This window comes from Chrysemys picta, chromosome 13 (assembly GCF_011386835.1).
Source record: "Chrysemys picta bellii isolate R12L10 chromosome 13, ASM1138683v2, whole genome shotgun sequence".
NCBI classification, from domain to species: Eukaryota; Metazoa; Chordata; order Testudines; family Emydidae; genus Chrysemys; species Chrysemys picta.
This window is the reverse complement of record NC_088803.1, coordinates 17,392,849-17,410,655: the sequence shown is the minus strand read 5'-3', so window position 1 is coordinate 17,410,655 and position 17,807 is coordinate 17,392,849. Positions and strand designations below refer to the sequence as shown.

General features: G+C 49.1%; 1 protein-coding gene across 1 annotated transcript; it reads right to left on the bottom strand.

Moving 5' to 3' along the window:
* Positions 1-6,488: 6,488 nt before the first annotated feature.
* On the bottom strand, positions 6,489-7,487 carry LOC135975159 (olfactory receptor 10A7-like). The gene is made up of 2 exons (XM_065565212.1): positions 7,190-7,487; positions 6,489-7,153 (listed from the first exon to the last, which is right to left on the bottom strand). Exons 1-2 carry the CDS (start codon positions 7,485-7,487, stop codon positions 6,489-6,491), a joined length of 963 nt encoding a protein of 320 aa, XP_065421284.1.
* Between the last annotated feature and the right edge of the window lie 10,320 nt (positions 7,488-17,807).

Genomic DNA, 17,807 nt, shown 5'->3' with positions numbered 1-17,807 from the left:
CAGGCTTTTTGAAAGGCTAGATTTGAAAGGCACTTTAGGTGCCCTACATTAAATGGACAGAAGAGAAAGAGGTGCTGCTTGACTTTATAACCTTTGGCCTAGTGATTAGGGTGCTCACCTGCAACTTGAGAGACCCAGTTGTAGATCCCAGCCCTAGAACAGGGATTTGAATGCAGACCTTTTCTCTCTATCTGGTGAGTGCCTTGGCCAGCAAGGTACAGGCTACTCTGCGTTGGTGTCTCTCAAACTCTCCCGTTAAAGCTGTCCCACTTTGTGTCAATAATAAATATTTAGTGGTCCTGAGATTTGAACCTGGGTATCCAACATCTTGGGTGAGTGTCCTAACTAGTAGGCTAAAAGTTGAAAGGGGGAGATATGCTTCTCCCGCGTTCTCCAGCCATTTCATGAACAGCCCCCCTAATGAATTAACTCTGCCTCCCTGCTAATGTTTTGGGCTGAAAGTCATAGGCTAATTGATGTCCAAGAGTTTTGGGTCAACCAAAACTGTATTTTTCGGCAAATAAGCTATTTAAACAAAAATTTTCGCCCAATTCTAAGGCCAAATTAAAGAATAATGCCCTAAGTACTTTCTCCCGCCTTCATGGTTTCCATCTGTTTCACTTCTCTCTGTCCCTCATCTCCTCTCACAGTGTTGCCCGCCGCACACACACACTTTTGTCTTTCCTTTGAGGAAAATCCTTCCTAACTAAACACAAAACCAATGCAATAATCACTTAAAACAAAAAATGCCTGCCTCTTTTGTCATAGTTAGAGACTGAGAATCTTCTTCCTCTGTGTTTGCTATATCTCTGGTTGGCAGAACTCATTTAAATTTTCTTTATCATTTCCACTGATAATCTCAATATTTATTTTTAAGCAATTTTATTCTTTGTATTCATTTAAATGTTCACCGTGTTTGTGGGAGCTACGGAAAGGGGGTCAGACAATTCTTTAACGACAGGAGCTCTTGAGATTCAAAAAGGTAAAGCTTATAACCGTTAAAATACAAATTTTCAACATCACGTCAAACTATATCCTTATATCAAAGTTTAATAAATTCTCAAGCCGCGTGTTTCTTACTTTGCCTATCTGCATATTTTTATTATGATGGAGGGACATTTTTTTGTCCCTTTTGTGTCTGCCTTGAAATCTAAGTTTACCAACATTTACCAATAAAAATCTAATCCTTCCATGCCTAGTTATAGCCCTGTTCACACCCCGGGTTTGTCGTGTCTGCTTAGATTGGATGCTATCTGAGACTGTCTCTCACTCTGGATTTAGACATCACAGAGGACAATGGGGACAGGTTCCTGGATGGTCCTATTATGGCACGGCCATAATAGAAAAAAATAATTAAAACAACGATGTTGTTTGTCAATATTCATAAAACTGCATTCAAGAGGGCATTTTTCAGAATTACTGCTGCTCCCTACTGCCCATTATACAGTATACCCGCCCCTTCTCCACCCCCATCCCCTGCTTCCCCCTCTTGCCCATTATAGAGTATATTTGCCTGTTCCCCACCCTCTACTGCCCCAGTGCCCATTATAGCTAATCTTTTCCATCCCTCACCCTCTACCAGGGTAGACAATATACAACACAGAATCTGTCATGAGTTGCCTCGTTCACCATCCAATAGTTCTTACAGTGAATAAATGACTGTTTCTCAACCTCACCATCTGCTTGTGGGGTCAGTATTTTGTGTCCAGTACGTAGGAGGTTAAGCAATGAGAATGGACAGGCGGTGCCCACTCCAGGTCAGAAGGATGATGCTGTGATAGGACCCTGTACCATGATGTAGGACTCCTAGATTCCATTCCCTGCTCAGCCACAGACCTTCTGTGTGGGTCTGGGTGTGTGACATAATCTGCCTTGTGCAATATGGGGATATTCCTCCCCTACCTTCTGCCAGTAATTGTGAGGTGTCCTGTCATTTTATTTTTGTGATTCAATTTTATTAATTTCCTGAGGGAAAAAACCAATAAACATTGTGACACCTGTCCGTGGTAACCAGTACCACACATTTCATAGGATAGGGAATAGAATTATGCCATTATGCAACTTGACCTCTTCTCAAAGACTCAAGAGGAGAGAATACAAAATCAGACAAACATTGCACGTGTGAGGGTGGGAGTAACAATACTAAAAAAGACACACAAATTGGGAATAGGAGAAGGTGGGGAAAATGGGGGATAAGTGCAAAGGAAGAAGCATAGGTCAGGTGGAATATTTCTACACTACGGGATTAATCCGAATGTACAGAATTAGAATTTTGGAAACAGATTGTATAAAGTCGAATATATGCGGACACACTAAGCACATTAATTCGGCGGTGTGCGTCCATGTACCGGGGCTAGCGTCAATTTCCGGAGCTTTGCACTGTGGGTAGCTATCCCATAGCTATCCCATAGTTCCCGCAGTCTCCTCCGCCCATTGGAATTCTGGGTTGAGATCCCAATGCCTGATGGGGCGAAAAACATTGTCGCGGGAGGTTCTGGGTACATCCTCCCCCTCTCTCCAGGAAAGCAACGGCAGACAACTGTTTCACGCACTCTGTTATCCTGCTGCCGTTCCTGAAGCTCCACCAGACGCCGGAGCATGTCCGTTTCATCACGCAGCAGCCCCAGCGTTGCAGCCTGCCACCTGTCATCTCGAGCGTCCCTCATGACCTTACGTTCACTGGCATCTTTCCTGTACTTTGATACCGTGTCCTTCCACTCATTCAAATGAGCTCTTTCATTGCGGGTGGATTCCATGATTTCCGAGAACATCTCGTCTCGCGTCCTCTTTTTCCGCCGCCTTATCTGAGATAGCCTTCGGAACGGAGGAGGGAGGTTTGAAAAATTTGCAGCTGCTGGAGGGAGGGAAAAAAGGAGAGAAGGTTTTAAAAATATACATTTTACAGAACAATGCTTATACTCTTTCACGGTGAACAACTCTATTCACATTACACAGCACATGTGATTTCAGTGCAAGGTTGCATTTTGCATCTTTTAATATTGAGTGCCTGTGGCTTTGGTGTTAGAGATCACAGACACAGGTCCGGGCAACAGAATTTGGCTTGCATGCGGCCATGGTAAGCCATTGTCTTTCGGCTTCTGCGCCCTCCTTTCCCACATACCAAGCAAAGCCCGTTGAGTGCTGCGGTTTTCCTGTTAACCTTCAGCAGCAGAAACCAAACTAACCCCCCCCCACTATCCAATTATCTGGGATGATCACTTTATCCCTCCCCCCACCGTGTGGCTGGTATCAGGGAAGATCCCTTCAGAAACCAAACTAACCCCCCCACCATGAATTATCTGGGATGATTGCTTTACCCCTCCCCACACCGTGTGCCTGGTATCAGGGAAGATCCTTGCTAGCCAAACACGAAACGCTCAGGGCCAATTCCCCCCGCCATGCTTGGCTAACTGCAGGGAAGGATTTCTTTTCAGCCACAGGCAAACAGCCCAGTAGGAAGGGCCACCTCTGTCCCCTTAATTAAATTCCCGCATTTCAACCAGGTTACCATGAGCGATATCACTCTCCTGAGGATTACACAGCGAGATAAAGAACGGATGTTGCTTGAATGCCAGCAAACAGCGGGACCATACACTGCCAGGCTTTGTCATGCAATGATACCAGATTACTTGCTACTAGCATGGCGTGGTCAAGTGTCCTACCATGGAGGACGGAATAAGGCTGCACTGCCCAGAAACCTTCTGCAAAGGCTTTTGGAGTACCTCCAGGAAAGCTTCATGGAGATGTCCCTGGAGGATTTCTGCTCCATCCCCAGACACATTAACAGACTTTTCCAGTAGCTGTACTGGCCGCGAATGCATCCCAAGTCCTCTGGGCAAAGTAATCATTAAAAAAGGTTTGCTTTTAAACCATGTTTTATATTTTAAAAGGTAAACTCACCTGAGGTCCCTTCCATGGGGTCATGGTCTTGGATACTGCCTTGGGAGGGTTAGGAGGTGTGACAAAGTTCCTCCTCTCTCTTGGTGGGTCCTGCACTTATTGGCGGATTTTCTTGCCTCAGAGATTCACCATGTGGGTTGGGGAACAGCCCAGAGACCTTCCCCTCTGGAAGAACCCACAGTCCAGGTCAAAGTGGGAGGTTTGAGGGGAACCCGGGCCTATCCTCTACTCCGCGTTCCAGCCCAGGGCCCTGTGGACTGCAGCTGTCTATAGTGCCTCCTGTAACAGCTGCATGACAGCTACAACTCCCTGGGCTACTTCCCCAGGGCCTCCTCCAAACACCTTCCTTATTCTCACCACAGGACCTTCCTCCGGGTGCTTGATAATGCTTGTGCTCCTCAGTCCTCCAACAGCACACCCTCTCACTCTCAGCTCCTTGCGCCTCTTGCTCCCAGCTCCTCACACTTGCACCACAAAATTAAGTGAGCTCCTTTTAAAACCCAGGTGCCCTGATTAGCCTGCCTTAATTGATTCTAGCAGCTTCTTCTTAATTGGCTCCAGGTGTCCTAATTAGCCTGCCTGCCTTAACTGGTTCTAGGAGGTTCCTGATTACTCTACTGCAGCCCCTTCTCTGGTCACTCAGGGAACAGAAAACTACTCATCCAGTGACCAGTATATTTGCCCTCTACCAGATTCCTGTACCCCACTGGTCTGGGTCTGTCACAGAGGGTACTTCACTCAGGCTGAGAAAAAGATCTTGGCTGTTGGGAAGAACGGAGTGCTGTGTGCTCTACGCAAGCTCGTCCTCCTCCTTCTCCTCCTCCTCTTCCCCGTCCACAGAATCCTCAGGTGTGGCTGAGATTACCCCCTCCTCGGAATCTACGGTCAGAGGTGGGGTATTGGTGGCGGCCCCACCTAGAATTGCATGCAGCTCAGCGTAGAAGCTGCATGTCTGTGGCTCTGACCTGGAGCAACCGTTTGCCTCCTTTGTTTTTCGAGAGGCTTGTCTGATCTCCTTAACTTTCACGCGGCACTGATCTGAGTCCCTATTGTGGCCTCTTTCCATCATGCCCTTGGAGATTTTTTCAAAAGTTTTGGCATTTTGTCTTTTTGAACATAGTTCTGCTAGCACTGAATCCTCTCCCCGTATAGCGATCAGATCCAGTACCTCCCATACGGTCCATGCTGGTGCTCTTTTTCGATTATCGGACTGCATGGTTACCTGTGCTGATGAGCTCTGCGAGGTCACCTATGCTCTCCACGCTGGGCAAACAGGAAATGAATTTCAAAAGTTTGCAGGGCTTTTCCAGTGCATGCGAGTTCAGATTGCTGTCCAGAGCGGTCACAATGGTGCACTGTGGGATAGCTCCCGGAGGTCAATACCATCGAATTGCGGCCACACTAAACTTAATTCAAAATGGCAATATCGATTTCGGCACTACTCCCCTCGCCGGTGAGGAGTACAGAATTTGATTTTAAGAGCCCTTTATTTCAAAATAAATGGCTTCGTTGTGTGGACAGGTGCAGGGTTAATTCGATTTAATGCTGCTAAATGCGAATTAAACTCATAGTGTAGACCAGGCCAAAGTCTGGCATTATTTCATCATTCTTTATACCAATGTTTCAAAAAACAGGGTCCAAATTTCTTCAAACTCACATAGCTGCTATCTGTGTCAACAAGCGATTCTTTCTTGAGGTATCCCATTATTAATGACTGTGGATTGTTCAGTTAGTATTCTCGTGAGCACCTGGTAATGTAGCTAGATAGGGTGACATGAACTGACCATTTCCCAACATTGAAAATACAACAGGCTATGAAAATTCTGTGCACTATCAAAAATCTTGCTGTCTCAAGTGGGGCTACCCAATCACGAAGACACCCAAAAATAAATGTATGCGTTCAAATATTTTGTCATTCAGATGAATTTTCAATGGGGTAACTAAGTTGCATTGAAAGCTGAACACCTAATCCTCTAGAATCCTTTGAAAATCTGAGTGTAAATAGTTCTTTTCTACTATATTATTATATGGGCTTACTGTATGGAGGGGGCAGGCAAAAAAGTGCTTAAAAACACTCTCAAAGTCGGCATGGAGAATTGCAATGTTGACATAAACCCAAGGGAAACCCAAGCCCTTGATCAACCAAAATAGAAAAGGATTTTGTGGTAAGGGTGCCAGTATTTTGATATCCAATGGAGACAACAGGAAACAGAGAACCAGAAAAGAAGGAAAGAATGTGCTGCAGCCCGATTTAACAATCCAGATCCACCCCTTCCAATGGGAAATGTCTCCCCCAACTCTGACAAACTCTGTTAATCCTGGATAGGCCTCATTAGTCACCGGCGGGTCCACCATCAATAACCGGCTATCATTTTATAGGTAAACAATCATCCTCAAAGTCCCAGGGATTGATGACGATGGTGTATGGAATTTCCTAACTCAAAACATGTATTATAAAATAAAGATCCTGGCATTGACTGATCTTACCATTTCAAATCATTGCAGGTCCTGAAATATGGCAGTAGCAGATTCCCAAAGACCTAGCCAGCACTAGGGACCACAATAAAACAATGAATCAGCTGTGCATCTCACCATTTTCGCTTTATACAGAAAGAAAAAAAAACATGTGATTGCTGATTTCTTGTAAAATCTAGACATTTACTGACCATTTTTCCTATAGTCTCCTTCACCTCTGTGTTTCTCAGGCTGTATATGAAGGGATTGGCCATAGGAGTCAGAACTGTGTAGAAGACAGAGAACACTTTGTTCAGGGCTCTCAGTGTGTTGGTTTTCGGTAGCATGTAGAGAATCATTATGGTCCCATAGAAAATTGTCACCACAATGAGGTGAGAGGAGCAAGTGGAAAAGGCCTTCTGCCTCCCGGTGGTGGAAGGAATTCTCAAGATGGTGATGACGATACATACATAGGATGCCACGGTTAATACAAATGGGGGCAGAGTGAATATAGCAGCCAGGAAGGTAATTACAAGATCTATCTGGTTGGTGTCACTACAGTAAAGATTAAGTATTTCTGTGCATTCACAGTAGAAATGATCAATTTCATTGGGGCCACAGAAAATTAATTGTGACAAAAGAACTATTACCATGGTCATGGCCAGAAATCCATTTATCCAAGCCCCTGCTGCTAGTTGCAGGCAGAACCTGCCATTCATAAGGACTGCATAATGCAGTGGTTTACATATGGCCAAGAACCGATCATAAGACATCACCGCTAGCAGATAGCATTCTGCACCTACAAAGAAACCAATAAAATAATATTGTGTCATACAATCACTGATGGAAATGGTCTTGTCCCCAGTCAGGAGACTGGCCAGAACTCTGGGCAGGATGGTTGAGGTGTAGCAGGTCTCCAAACAGGACAAGTTCCCCAGGAAGAAGTACATGGGGGTGTGAAGGTTTCGATCAGTGATAGCTAGCACAATGATGAGGATGTTCCCGGACACAGTCACAATGTAGATCAGTAGAAACAGTAGGAAGAGGAAGATTTCCAGCTCAGGGAGATCCCCGAATCCTAGGAGGATGAATTCTGTGATGGACGTTTGATTTCCCCAATCTGTGTTTGCCATGGGGTGTATCTAGGAAGAATAAAAATCATAGAAGAGAAAAATTACCAATATTTGGTTTTGTAATCTCATCTCTTCTCACGACAAAATCGTCCAAATGTGAGCTAATATTTCTGAGAATAACCTGATATTTTCGTATAATCCATAATAATCAACCTACACATCTAGTCTTGGAGGCTAGGCTACAGGATCTAATGGTTCTTTGTGGCCTTCCAATCTATAAATGTTCCTCTAGAGTATTTTTAAAAATTGCACAATTCCAGAATATCAAAAATTCCCAACAGATATCATCACATATACCACCTGTAGGAAATATTAATGTGTTGAAAACCCTTTTCATTATGTAACCTAATGAGGAGGTATTTAAACTAGGTTCATCGGGGGAAGGAGACCAAAGCCCTGAGGTAAGTGGGGAAGTGGGGTTGTCACGGAGTATTGGGGGACTCAGGGCCCTGCACCCCCGGCTTCCTGCGATTCACCATGACTCTCAGCCAGCCAGTAAAGCAGAAGGTTTATTTGGATGACAGGAATACAGTCCAAGACAGGTCTTGCAGGCACAGACAACAGGACCCCCCCAGTTAAGTCCAGCTTGGGGTCCCAGGGCATCCCAGCCCGCCCCCCTTCGGGGGGGTCAGAGCCATCTCTGTCTCCCAGCCATCTCTCCAGCCCGCTTCCAGCCCACTGCCTTCAGCGACCCCTCCCACAGCCTTTGTTCAGTTTCCCGGGCTAAGGAGTCACCTGGCCTTCAACCCCTTCCTGGGTTCTCATGTTACACTCCCAGGAATGCGCCCCCGGGCCGATCCCATTCTCCAATGCAGACTATCCCAGCACACTCCCCTGTCAGCATCCACAGACCACAGTGAGAACAGGCCCAGTTCGTCACATCTCTCCCCCCTTCGAGACCGAACTGAGCAGGGTCACTTTAGCCAGTGACCCGGGGAAGTTCGAACCCCCGCATCCCTCCCATTCCTTGGTGAGAATTACACCAGGCCCCTCCAGTTTCACGCCCCCCCTTAGGTTGGGGTGCTTGATGGCACTCGCAGTTCGCATGTGGGAAGGTTTATGCGGCCTGTGCCCTTTTCCCACCCCCATACCTCTGGGGCTCCAACTGGGCTGTGGTCTTCTCCCAGCGCTCCAGTCTGGAGGTCTGTGCTTTGGGCTCTCTTGGTTCAGAGCCGCCCTTTTTACCTTGGCCACCCTCCGGAAAGGCTCCTCTATGCTGGGCAAGGGTCCTAAAGCTGTTTTCCCCTTGTCCCAGGCCTTCCTGCCCCTCTGACAGGGGTCACAGGATCCGCAGTACTGTCGGACAGTAACAAAGACCCCAGGCCAGTAAAAGCTCCGTAGCAGCCTCTGCTGGGTACGCCAGGTTCCCTGGTGCCCTGAGAGAGGAATGTCATGGGCCCGGCACAGCAGCTGGCGGCGATACTTCTGGGGTACCACCAGCTGCCTCCTGATCCCCCCTGACTCCATTTTCCCTGGGGGAGCCCATTCTCGGTACAGGAACCCCTTCTCCCACAGGAACCTTTTCCGGCCACCTCGTCCCATGGTCTGTACCGCATTGAGGTCGGCCAGGTCCCTTATCTTCCGCAAGGAGGGATCTCTCTGTAACTCGGCCTGGAACTCAGCAGCTGGGACAGGGATGGCCACCTGCTCTTTCTCGCCCGCTGGGTCCGAAGCTGCAGCCTCCCTGAGCCGTGTCCCTGGGCGTTCCCTCCCCACCAGGTTAGGGTCCTGCGCCTCAGGCAAGGCACCCCCCTCAAGGCCAGGGCGCAGTGCCCCTCGCCGGCTCTGACTGCGGGTCACAACTAAGGCGGTCTGGGGGCTGCTTGGCCAGTCCTCTAGGTCCCCCCCCATCAACACCTCAGTGGGCAAATGGTGGTGCACTCCCACGTCCTTGGGGCCCTCCTTGGCCCCCCATTTCAGGTGTACCCTCGCTACGGGAACCTTGAATGGGGTCCCGCCCACCCCGGTCAGGGTCAGGAAGGTGTTGGGCACCACCCGATCTGGGGCCACCACCTCGGGCCGGGCCAGTGTCACCTCTGCGCCCGTGTCCCAGTATCCATAAACTTTCTTCCCATCCACCTCCAGGGGAACAAGGCACTCGCTCCGCAGGGACAGCCCCGCGCCAACCCTGTAAACGGAGAACTTTGAATCCGGAGCATCTGGCCCCCCAGAGAAGCTGGCCTGGGGCCCTTCTCTTTCTTGAGCAGTTGATAAGCTGCCAGCCCCTCTTGCGTGAGAAGCCTGCCCCTCGTCCGTCTGGGCCTCTACCAAGTTAACCCGGTGCGGGTTCGGTCTGCTCAGTCTGTCCTTGAGCTTGGGGCACTGGGCCCGAACGTGGCCTCTTCGGCCGCAGTAATAGCAGCTCAGGTCCCGTGGGTCACCTCGAGCCGGTCGGTTGTCCCTGATGCTGGGCATTTCCCGGGGGAGGGGATTCCCAATATTCCCCCTTTGGGAGGTCCCAGGGTGACTCTCTCTCTGCATCGCGGCGGGCCTGTTCCTTTGGGGCTCCTCCCTGCCACCCCCTGACCGGCTCTTTACAAACTCATCAGCCAGCTGCCCGGCGTGTCGCGGGTTCTCTGGCTTTCTGTCCACCAACCACAGCCTCAGGTCGGATGGGCACCGCTCATACAGTTGCTCCAGTACCAGCAGTTTAATCAGGTCCTCCTTCGTCTGGGCCCCACCAGCCCACTTGCTGGCGTATCTTTCCATGCGGGCGGCTAGTTGCAGATATGAGATCTCAGGGGTTTTATCCTGACTCCGGAACCTTTCCCGGTACATCTCAGGAGTCAGCCCAAACTCTCGTAGCAGGGCCTTTTTGAATAGTTCGTAGTCCCCTTTCTCTGCCTCTCCCAGTTGGCGGTACAATGCCACGGATTTGGGGTCCAGTAAGGGGGTAAGGACCCGGAGTCTGTCCGCGGGATCAACCCGGTGCAGCTCGCAGGCCGTCTCAAAGGCCTCCAGGAAGTCATCCATGTCCTCCCCCTCCTTGTATGGGGCCATGATGCACTTATCAAAGCTCCGTGCAGTCCTGGGTCCCCCCTCACTCACCGCAGCCGGGGGTTCGCTGCCCTTCAATCTCGCCAGTTCCAGGTCATGCTGACGCTGTCTCTCATTCTCCTGTCTCTATCTCTTTTCATGCTGTCTCTGTCTCTCATTCTCCTCCCGTTCATGCTGTCTCTGTCTCTCTTCACGCTGATGCTGTCTCTCTTTCTCCTCCCGTTCATGCTGACGCTGTCTCTCTTCATGCTGTCTCTGTTGTTCACGATCCTCCAGCTCCCTCAGTTTTAGCTCTTTCTCCCATTCCAGCCAATTCCGCTCCCCGGATGCCGAACGTCGCCGGGAGGATCCTCTGCTGGCCGGCGAGCTTCGCCGGGGGGACCCCCTGCTGGCCGGGGGGGTCACGGCGCCTTCGGTATTTGCTGGGCTCCTCCCCACCCTTCCCCTAGGCATAGGAAGGAGGGGTCTCGGGAAGCCCTCAGCAGCGGGCTGACCACTCCCAGCTGGGACAGACACTGGTGCCTGCGCTGCATTTGCCAGGCTGCTTCCCTGAGACACAGGGATCAGTTCATTCGCGCGATCTTCCGCCTCCAGCTGGGCAATGAGCTGTTCTTTGGTGAGCCTCCCAATGCGCAGCCGCCTCTGCTTGCACCGCTCCACCAGGTCGCTCTTAAGCCGCTTGGCATACATCTTCCTGCTGGCCACTCACCGGCCTGTGCGCTCACGGCTCCCCACAGTTCCCAGGGGGACCCCTAGTGTGCCAGCCCTTCTCGAGGTCACCACCTCTCTGCCAGGGTCGAGCTGCAGACTCCTCCGCCCCTGGGACCACTCGCTGCGATCCCCCCGGGGGACCCTGTTACTGCAAAAGTCCTTCTCGCTGGTCACACACTCCCAGGGGTAATAACCGTCTCTCTCCCACTCTTCAGCGTGCCTGGTCCCCGTCAATCCCCCTTCGTTTTACTGCTCCCCAGTCACTTACTGCAGGAAGCGCCGTCCACGGGGTGCAGTAGATCCCGCCGCTGCCACCAGTTGTCACGGAGTATTGGGGGACTCAGGGCCCTGCACCCCCGGCTTCCTGCGATTCACCATGACTCTCAGCCAGCCAGTAAAGCAGAAGGTTTATTTGGATGACAGGAATACAGTCCAAGACAGGTCTTGCAGGCACAGACAACAGGACCCCCCCAGTTAAGTCCAGCTTGGGGTCCCAGGGCATCCCAGCCCGCCCCCCTTCGGGGGGGTCAGAGCCATCTCTGTCTCCCAGCCATCTCTCCAGCCCGCTTCCAGCCCACTGCCTTCAGCGACCCCTCCCACAGCCTTTGTTCAGTTTCCCGGGCTAAGGAGTCACCTGGCCTTCAACCCCTTCCTGGGTTCTCATGTTACACTCCCAGGAATGCGCCCCCGGGCCGATCCCATCCTCCAATGCAGACTATCCCAGCACACTCCCCTGTCAGCATCCACAGACCACAGTGAGAACAGGCCCAGTTCGTCACAGGGATACCAGGAGGAAGCATGAGCAGGAGACCGCAAGAGGGGAGGACTCCTGCCTCATACTGAGAAAGCAGGAAAACCAACGAGTTAAATTAGGGGCCATACACAAATGCAAGAAGCCTGGGAAACAAGCAGGGAAAACTGGAAGTCCTGTCACACTCACGGAATTATGATGTGATTGGAATAACAGACACTTGGTGAGATAACTCACATGAATGGAGTACTGTCATGGATGGATATAAACTGTTCAGGAAGGACAGGCAGAGCAGAAAAGGTGGGAGAGTTGCATTGTATGTAAGAGAGCAGTATGACTGCTCAGAGCTCCAGTATGAAACTGCAGAAAAACCTGAGAGTCTCTGGATTAAGTTTAGAAGTGTGAGCAACAAGGGTGAGGTCGTGGTGGGAGTCTGCTATAGAGCACCAGACCAGGGGATGAGGTGGATGAGGCTTTCTTCAGGCAGCTAACAGAAGTTACTAGATCACATGGCCCGGTTCTCATGGGGGACTTCAATCACCCCGATATCTGCTGGGAGAGCAATACAGCAGTGCACAGACAAACCAGGAAGTTTTTGGAAAGCGTAGGGGACAATTTCCTGGTGTAAGTGCTGGAGGAACCAACTAGGGGAAGAATTCTTCTTGATCTGCTGCTCACAAACCTGGAAGAATTAGTAGGGGAAGCAATAGTGGATGGGAACCTGGGAGGCAGTGATCATGCAATGGTTGAGTTCAGGATCCTGACAAAAGGAAGAAAGGAGAGCAGCAGAATATGGACCCTGGACTTCAGAAAAGCAGACTTTGACTACCTCAGGGAACTAATGGCCAGGATCCCCTGGGAGAATAACATGAGGGGGAAAGGTTTCAGAGTCCAGGAGAGCTGGCTGTATTTTAAAGAATCCTTATTGAGGTTGCAGGAACAAACCATCCCAATGTGTAGAAAGAATAGTAAATATGGCAGGTGACCAGCTTGGCTTAACAATGAAATCCTTGCTGATCTTAAACACAAAAAAGAAGCTTACAAGAAGTGGAAGCTTGGACAAATGACCAGGGAGGAGTATAAAAATATTGCTCAGGCATGCAGGAGTGAAATCAGGAAGGTCAAATCACACTTGGAGTTGCAGCTAGCAAGAGATGTTAAGAGTAACAGGAAGGGTTTCTTCAGATATGTTAGCAACAAGAAGAAAGTCAATTAAAGTGTGGGCCCCTTAATGAAAGAGGGAGGCAACCTAGTGACAGAGGATGTGGAAAAAGCTAAGGTACTCAATGCTTTTTTTGCCTCTGTCTTCATGAACAAAGTCAGCTCCCAGACTGCTGCACTGGGCAGCACAGTATGAGGAGGAGGTGAGCAGTCCTCTGTGGAGAAAGAAGTGGTTTGGGACTATTTAGAAAAGCTGGACGGGCACAATTAAATGGGGCTGGACGCGCTGCATCCGAAGGTGGTAAAGGAGTTGGCGGATGTGATTGCAGAGCCATTAGCCAATATCTTTGAAAACTCATGGTGATCGGGGGAGGTCCCGGATGACTGGAAAAAGGCTAATGTAGTGCCCATTTTTAAAAAAGGGAAGGAGGAGGATCCGGGGAACTACAGGCCAGTCAGCCTCACCTCAGTCCCTGGAAAAATCATGGAGCTGGTCCTCAAGGAAACACTTTTGAAGCACTTCGAGGAGAGGAAAGTGATCAGGAACAGTCAGCATGGATTCACAAAGGGAAAGTCATGCCTGACTAACATAATTGCTTTCTATGAGGAGATAACTGGCTCTGTGGATGAGGGGAAATTCCTTGTGTTATTCCTTGACTTTAGCAAAGCTTTTGATACAGTCTCCCACAGTATTCTTGCCAGCAAGTTAAAGAAGTATGGGCTGGATGAATGGACTATAAGGTGGATAGAAAGCTGGCTAGATTGTTGGGCTCAACGGCTACTGATCAATGTCTCCATGTCTAGTTGGCAGCCGGTATCAAGCAGAGTGCCCCAAGGGTCGGTACTGGGGCCAGATTAGTTCAATATCTTCATTAATGATCTGGAGGATGGCATGGATTGCAACCTCAGCAAGTTTGCAGGTGACACTAAACTGGGAGGAGTGGTAGATACGCTGGAGAGTAGGGATAGGATACAGAGGGACCTAGACAAAGTAGAGGATTGGGCCAAAAGAAATCTGATGAGTTTTAACAAGGACAAGTGCAGAGTCCTGTACTTAGGACAGAAGAATCCCATGCACTGCTACAGACTAGGGACCGAATGGCTAGGCAGCAGTTCTATAGAAAGGGACCTAGGGGTTTACAGTGGACAAGAAGCTGGATATGAGTGAACAGTGTGCCCTTGTTGCCAAGAAGGCTAACGGCATTTTGGGCAGTATAAGCATTGCCAGCAGATCAAGGAATGTGATCATTCCCCTCTATTCGGCATTGGTGAGGCCTCATCTGGAGTACTGTGTCCAGTTTTGGATCCCACACTACAAGAAGGATGTGGAAAAATTGGAACGAGTCCAGCAGAGGGCAACAAAAATTATTAGGGGGCTGGAGCACATGATTTATAAGGAGAGGCTGAGGGAACTGGGATTGTTAATCTGCAGAAGAGAAGAATGAGGGGGGATTTGATAGCTGCTTTCAACTTCCTGAAAGGGGATTCCAAAGAGGATGGATCTAGATTGTTCTCAGTGGTAGCAGATGACAGAACAAGAAGCAATGGTCTCAAGATGCAGTGTGGGAGGTCTAGGTTGGCTATTATGAAAAACGTTTTCACTAGGAGGGTGGTGAAGCAGTGGAATGGGTTCCCTAGGGAGGTGGTGGAATCTCCTTCCTTAGAGGTTTTTAAGGTCAGACTTGACAAATCCCTGGCTGGGATGATTTAGTTGGGGATAGGTCCTGCTTTTAGCAGGGGGTTGGACTAGATGACCTCCTGAGGTCCCTTCCAACCCTGATATTCTATGATCTATTATTCTAAGTTGTGGAAGCTGGAAAGGCTATTAAAATTGTGCTGGGTATTCACTGTCAGTAACATGAAGACTTAGACTATGTAAGTTGAGACTTTCATAGCACTCTAAAAGAGTTAGGTATCCAAATCATTTTTGAATGGTTGGCTCCTAAATCCATTAAGGCAATTTGTAAATTTCAAACTATATTGCTAAGAAAGTTAATAACTTTTATTTCACCGCGACTTAGGAAGGCTTCTTCAAAAAACAAGTGTGATTGATTGGTCCACAGAAATGTAACCAGCAGAGGGAAAGAGGGTTAAAACAATAATATTGCATAATAAGCATAGTGTCTTACCTAAAAATAATCTTTCATTGTGTGCAGTATAGTAGAAGCCATGTGGGTCCCAGGATATTGGAGAGACAAAGTGGGTGAGGTGATATATTTTATTGGACCAGCTTCTGTTGGTGAGAGAGACCAGCTTTTGAACTACATAGAGGTCTATTACCTCACCGACCTTGTCTCTGTCATCACCCTTCATTGCCAGTTTATGCAAGTTCCACTTAACCCTGGCACCCCCCCCCCCCAAGTCCAGTCAGATGGGTTTTCCCCACAGCCTTGATATTTCGGACAGTCTGACACCCTAGTTAGAATCTCTCCCCTTTTATTCATAGATTTCATAGATTCCAAGACCAGAAAGGCCCATGTTAACATGCAGTCTGAACCTCTGTGTAACACAGAACATGAGACTTCCCTGAATTAATTCCTGTTTGAACTACAGCACACCCTTTGGGAAAAAAACATCCAACCTTGATTTAAAAATTGCCAGGGATGGAGAATCCACCACAACACTTTGGTAAATTGTTCCAATGATTAATTACCTTCATTGGTAAATATGAGTGTCTCATTTCCAGTCCCTGACTGGGTTCATGCATTTCTCCAGAGGAAGTCAGAGGGACTTTCCTCATATTGGTTTCCTGGAATTTTCCCTTTGAGCAACATGCCATAGTGTTCTGTCTATTGCTATTGTTTTAGAGTTTTTACCCTTAGCTACGTTTTAGCAATCACAGAAGGAGAAGTTTCAATTGCTAATGCTTTACTGCTAAAGCACTTTGATATCCCTGTTTGGAAGCTGATATATAAATGCAAAGTAACAGCAGTTTGGGAGTGGATGCCTACCTCTATCCACAGGACAGCTCAAGCTTGAGTTGATGAACTCCTGTTTCTCAGTGTTTGGGGTACAGGACTCAGGTTCCACTGAGGTTCTTGTCTTTCATCATTCTACAGAAACTGGATCGTCTCAGTAAAGAGACCTGCATCTACCGCTGATATCTTCATGCTTTTTACTATGGTCCCACTTCACCCATTCTCCCACTTGGTTAATTTTGTTTCTCCAAAGCTTTGGGGCTAACAATGCCCAATGGGACTTGTATAATAGAACTTGCAGACAATGTTCTTTGTATAATTGCATCTAATTTTAAGTCCCCTATTGGGCATTTCAGATAATACTATCCCACATTTCATTCTTGCACTATTCTGCCACCTAGTGAAAATTCTAGAACATCACTGCCTTTTTGCCGATCGTTTATTGACTACTGAAATCTATTGGTCACTATCAGGCCGGCTCTAGGTTTTTTGCCGCCACAAGCAAAACATTTTTTGGTTGCCCCCCCACCTCAGCTTTAGGCTCTCTTCCCCCCCCCACACTCCCTTCCACCCCAGCCCTGGGCTTTCTCTTCCCCCCCCACCCGCACCCCCTGCTGCCCCAGCCCTGGGCTCCCCCCCACCAGTGATGACTCTGCCTGCTCCCCTCTTGCCTCCAGCCGGTCCGGCGCTGGCAGGGTCGGGGTAAGCAGCGGGGCTCCCGGACCGCGCCTCAGCCCAGGGTCCCTCAATCGAGGGCTCCCACGTCCAGGACTGGCCGGGACCCGGGAGGGCAGAGCCCCAGAAGCAGCAGAGCCCCGGAGAGCGAGACGCAGGACCCGCACAGCAGCGCCCCACCCTCTATGGCCCTGTTGCTGCTGCTGCTGCTGCTGCTTCTGACTGCCCTGCCACAGTCCCTGGGTGGCTCTGGCTGCTTTGCCCAGCCCCAGCTGCAGCGCTGGGGGGCGTCCGCCCTGCAGCACCTGCAGGCGGCTCCGTATGCCCCGTGGGGTGTCCCCCAGCCTGAGTGTCCCCTGCTCGAAGCCTGCCTGACCCAGCCACAAGGTGTGGGCGCTGCTCCCCCAGGGCGCCCCCCGCACACGATGCACTGCTGCTGCCAGGGCCGGCTCTAAGCTTTTGCCGCCGGAAGCAACAAAAAAAAGGCCAGAATGCTGCCCTTGAAAATGTGCTGCCGCAAGCACGTGCTTGGTTTTCTTGTGCCTAGATCCGGTCCTGGCAATAAGGCTAGGTCAATCTAACTTTTCGTGTAGAGCAGGTCCAGATGTGTACTAAAAGACGATTAGATGAACTGCATTAAACCCATGTGTGGACACTCTCATTCAAAATTAATACAGACTGAATTCAAGTCTGTTTAATTCCACTTCCAAAGCTAAACCAAAGTAAGGTCACTGTAATTCTGAATGAAAGTGTTCAGAGAAGGGTTTAATGCCGTTTAGCTAATCCACTTTTAATCCACACCTTTAGTTAATTTAGATTAACTTTCTTGGGTATCCCCATGCGGACAAGCCCCCAGAGTGTCAACATTGGCATCAGTGAATTATTCCTAAGCATCTGTACCAAAGTAAGAAAGAAAGAAAGATAGAATGTTCAGCTGCCTGGCTTTAGTTTTCAGACAGGTGCTCATATAACAGAGTCATAGACATGATAGGAGAGAAAAGATGCTATAATGTGAAAACCCAGGCAGAAGAAATTGTTTGGTAATTATACTTTATTTTCAGAAAAAGTCCTAATTTCAACTGGACAGCCCCAAAAATGTTAAATATT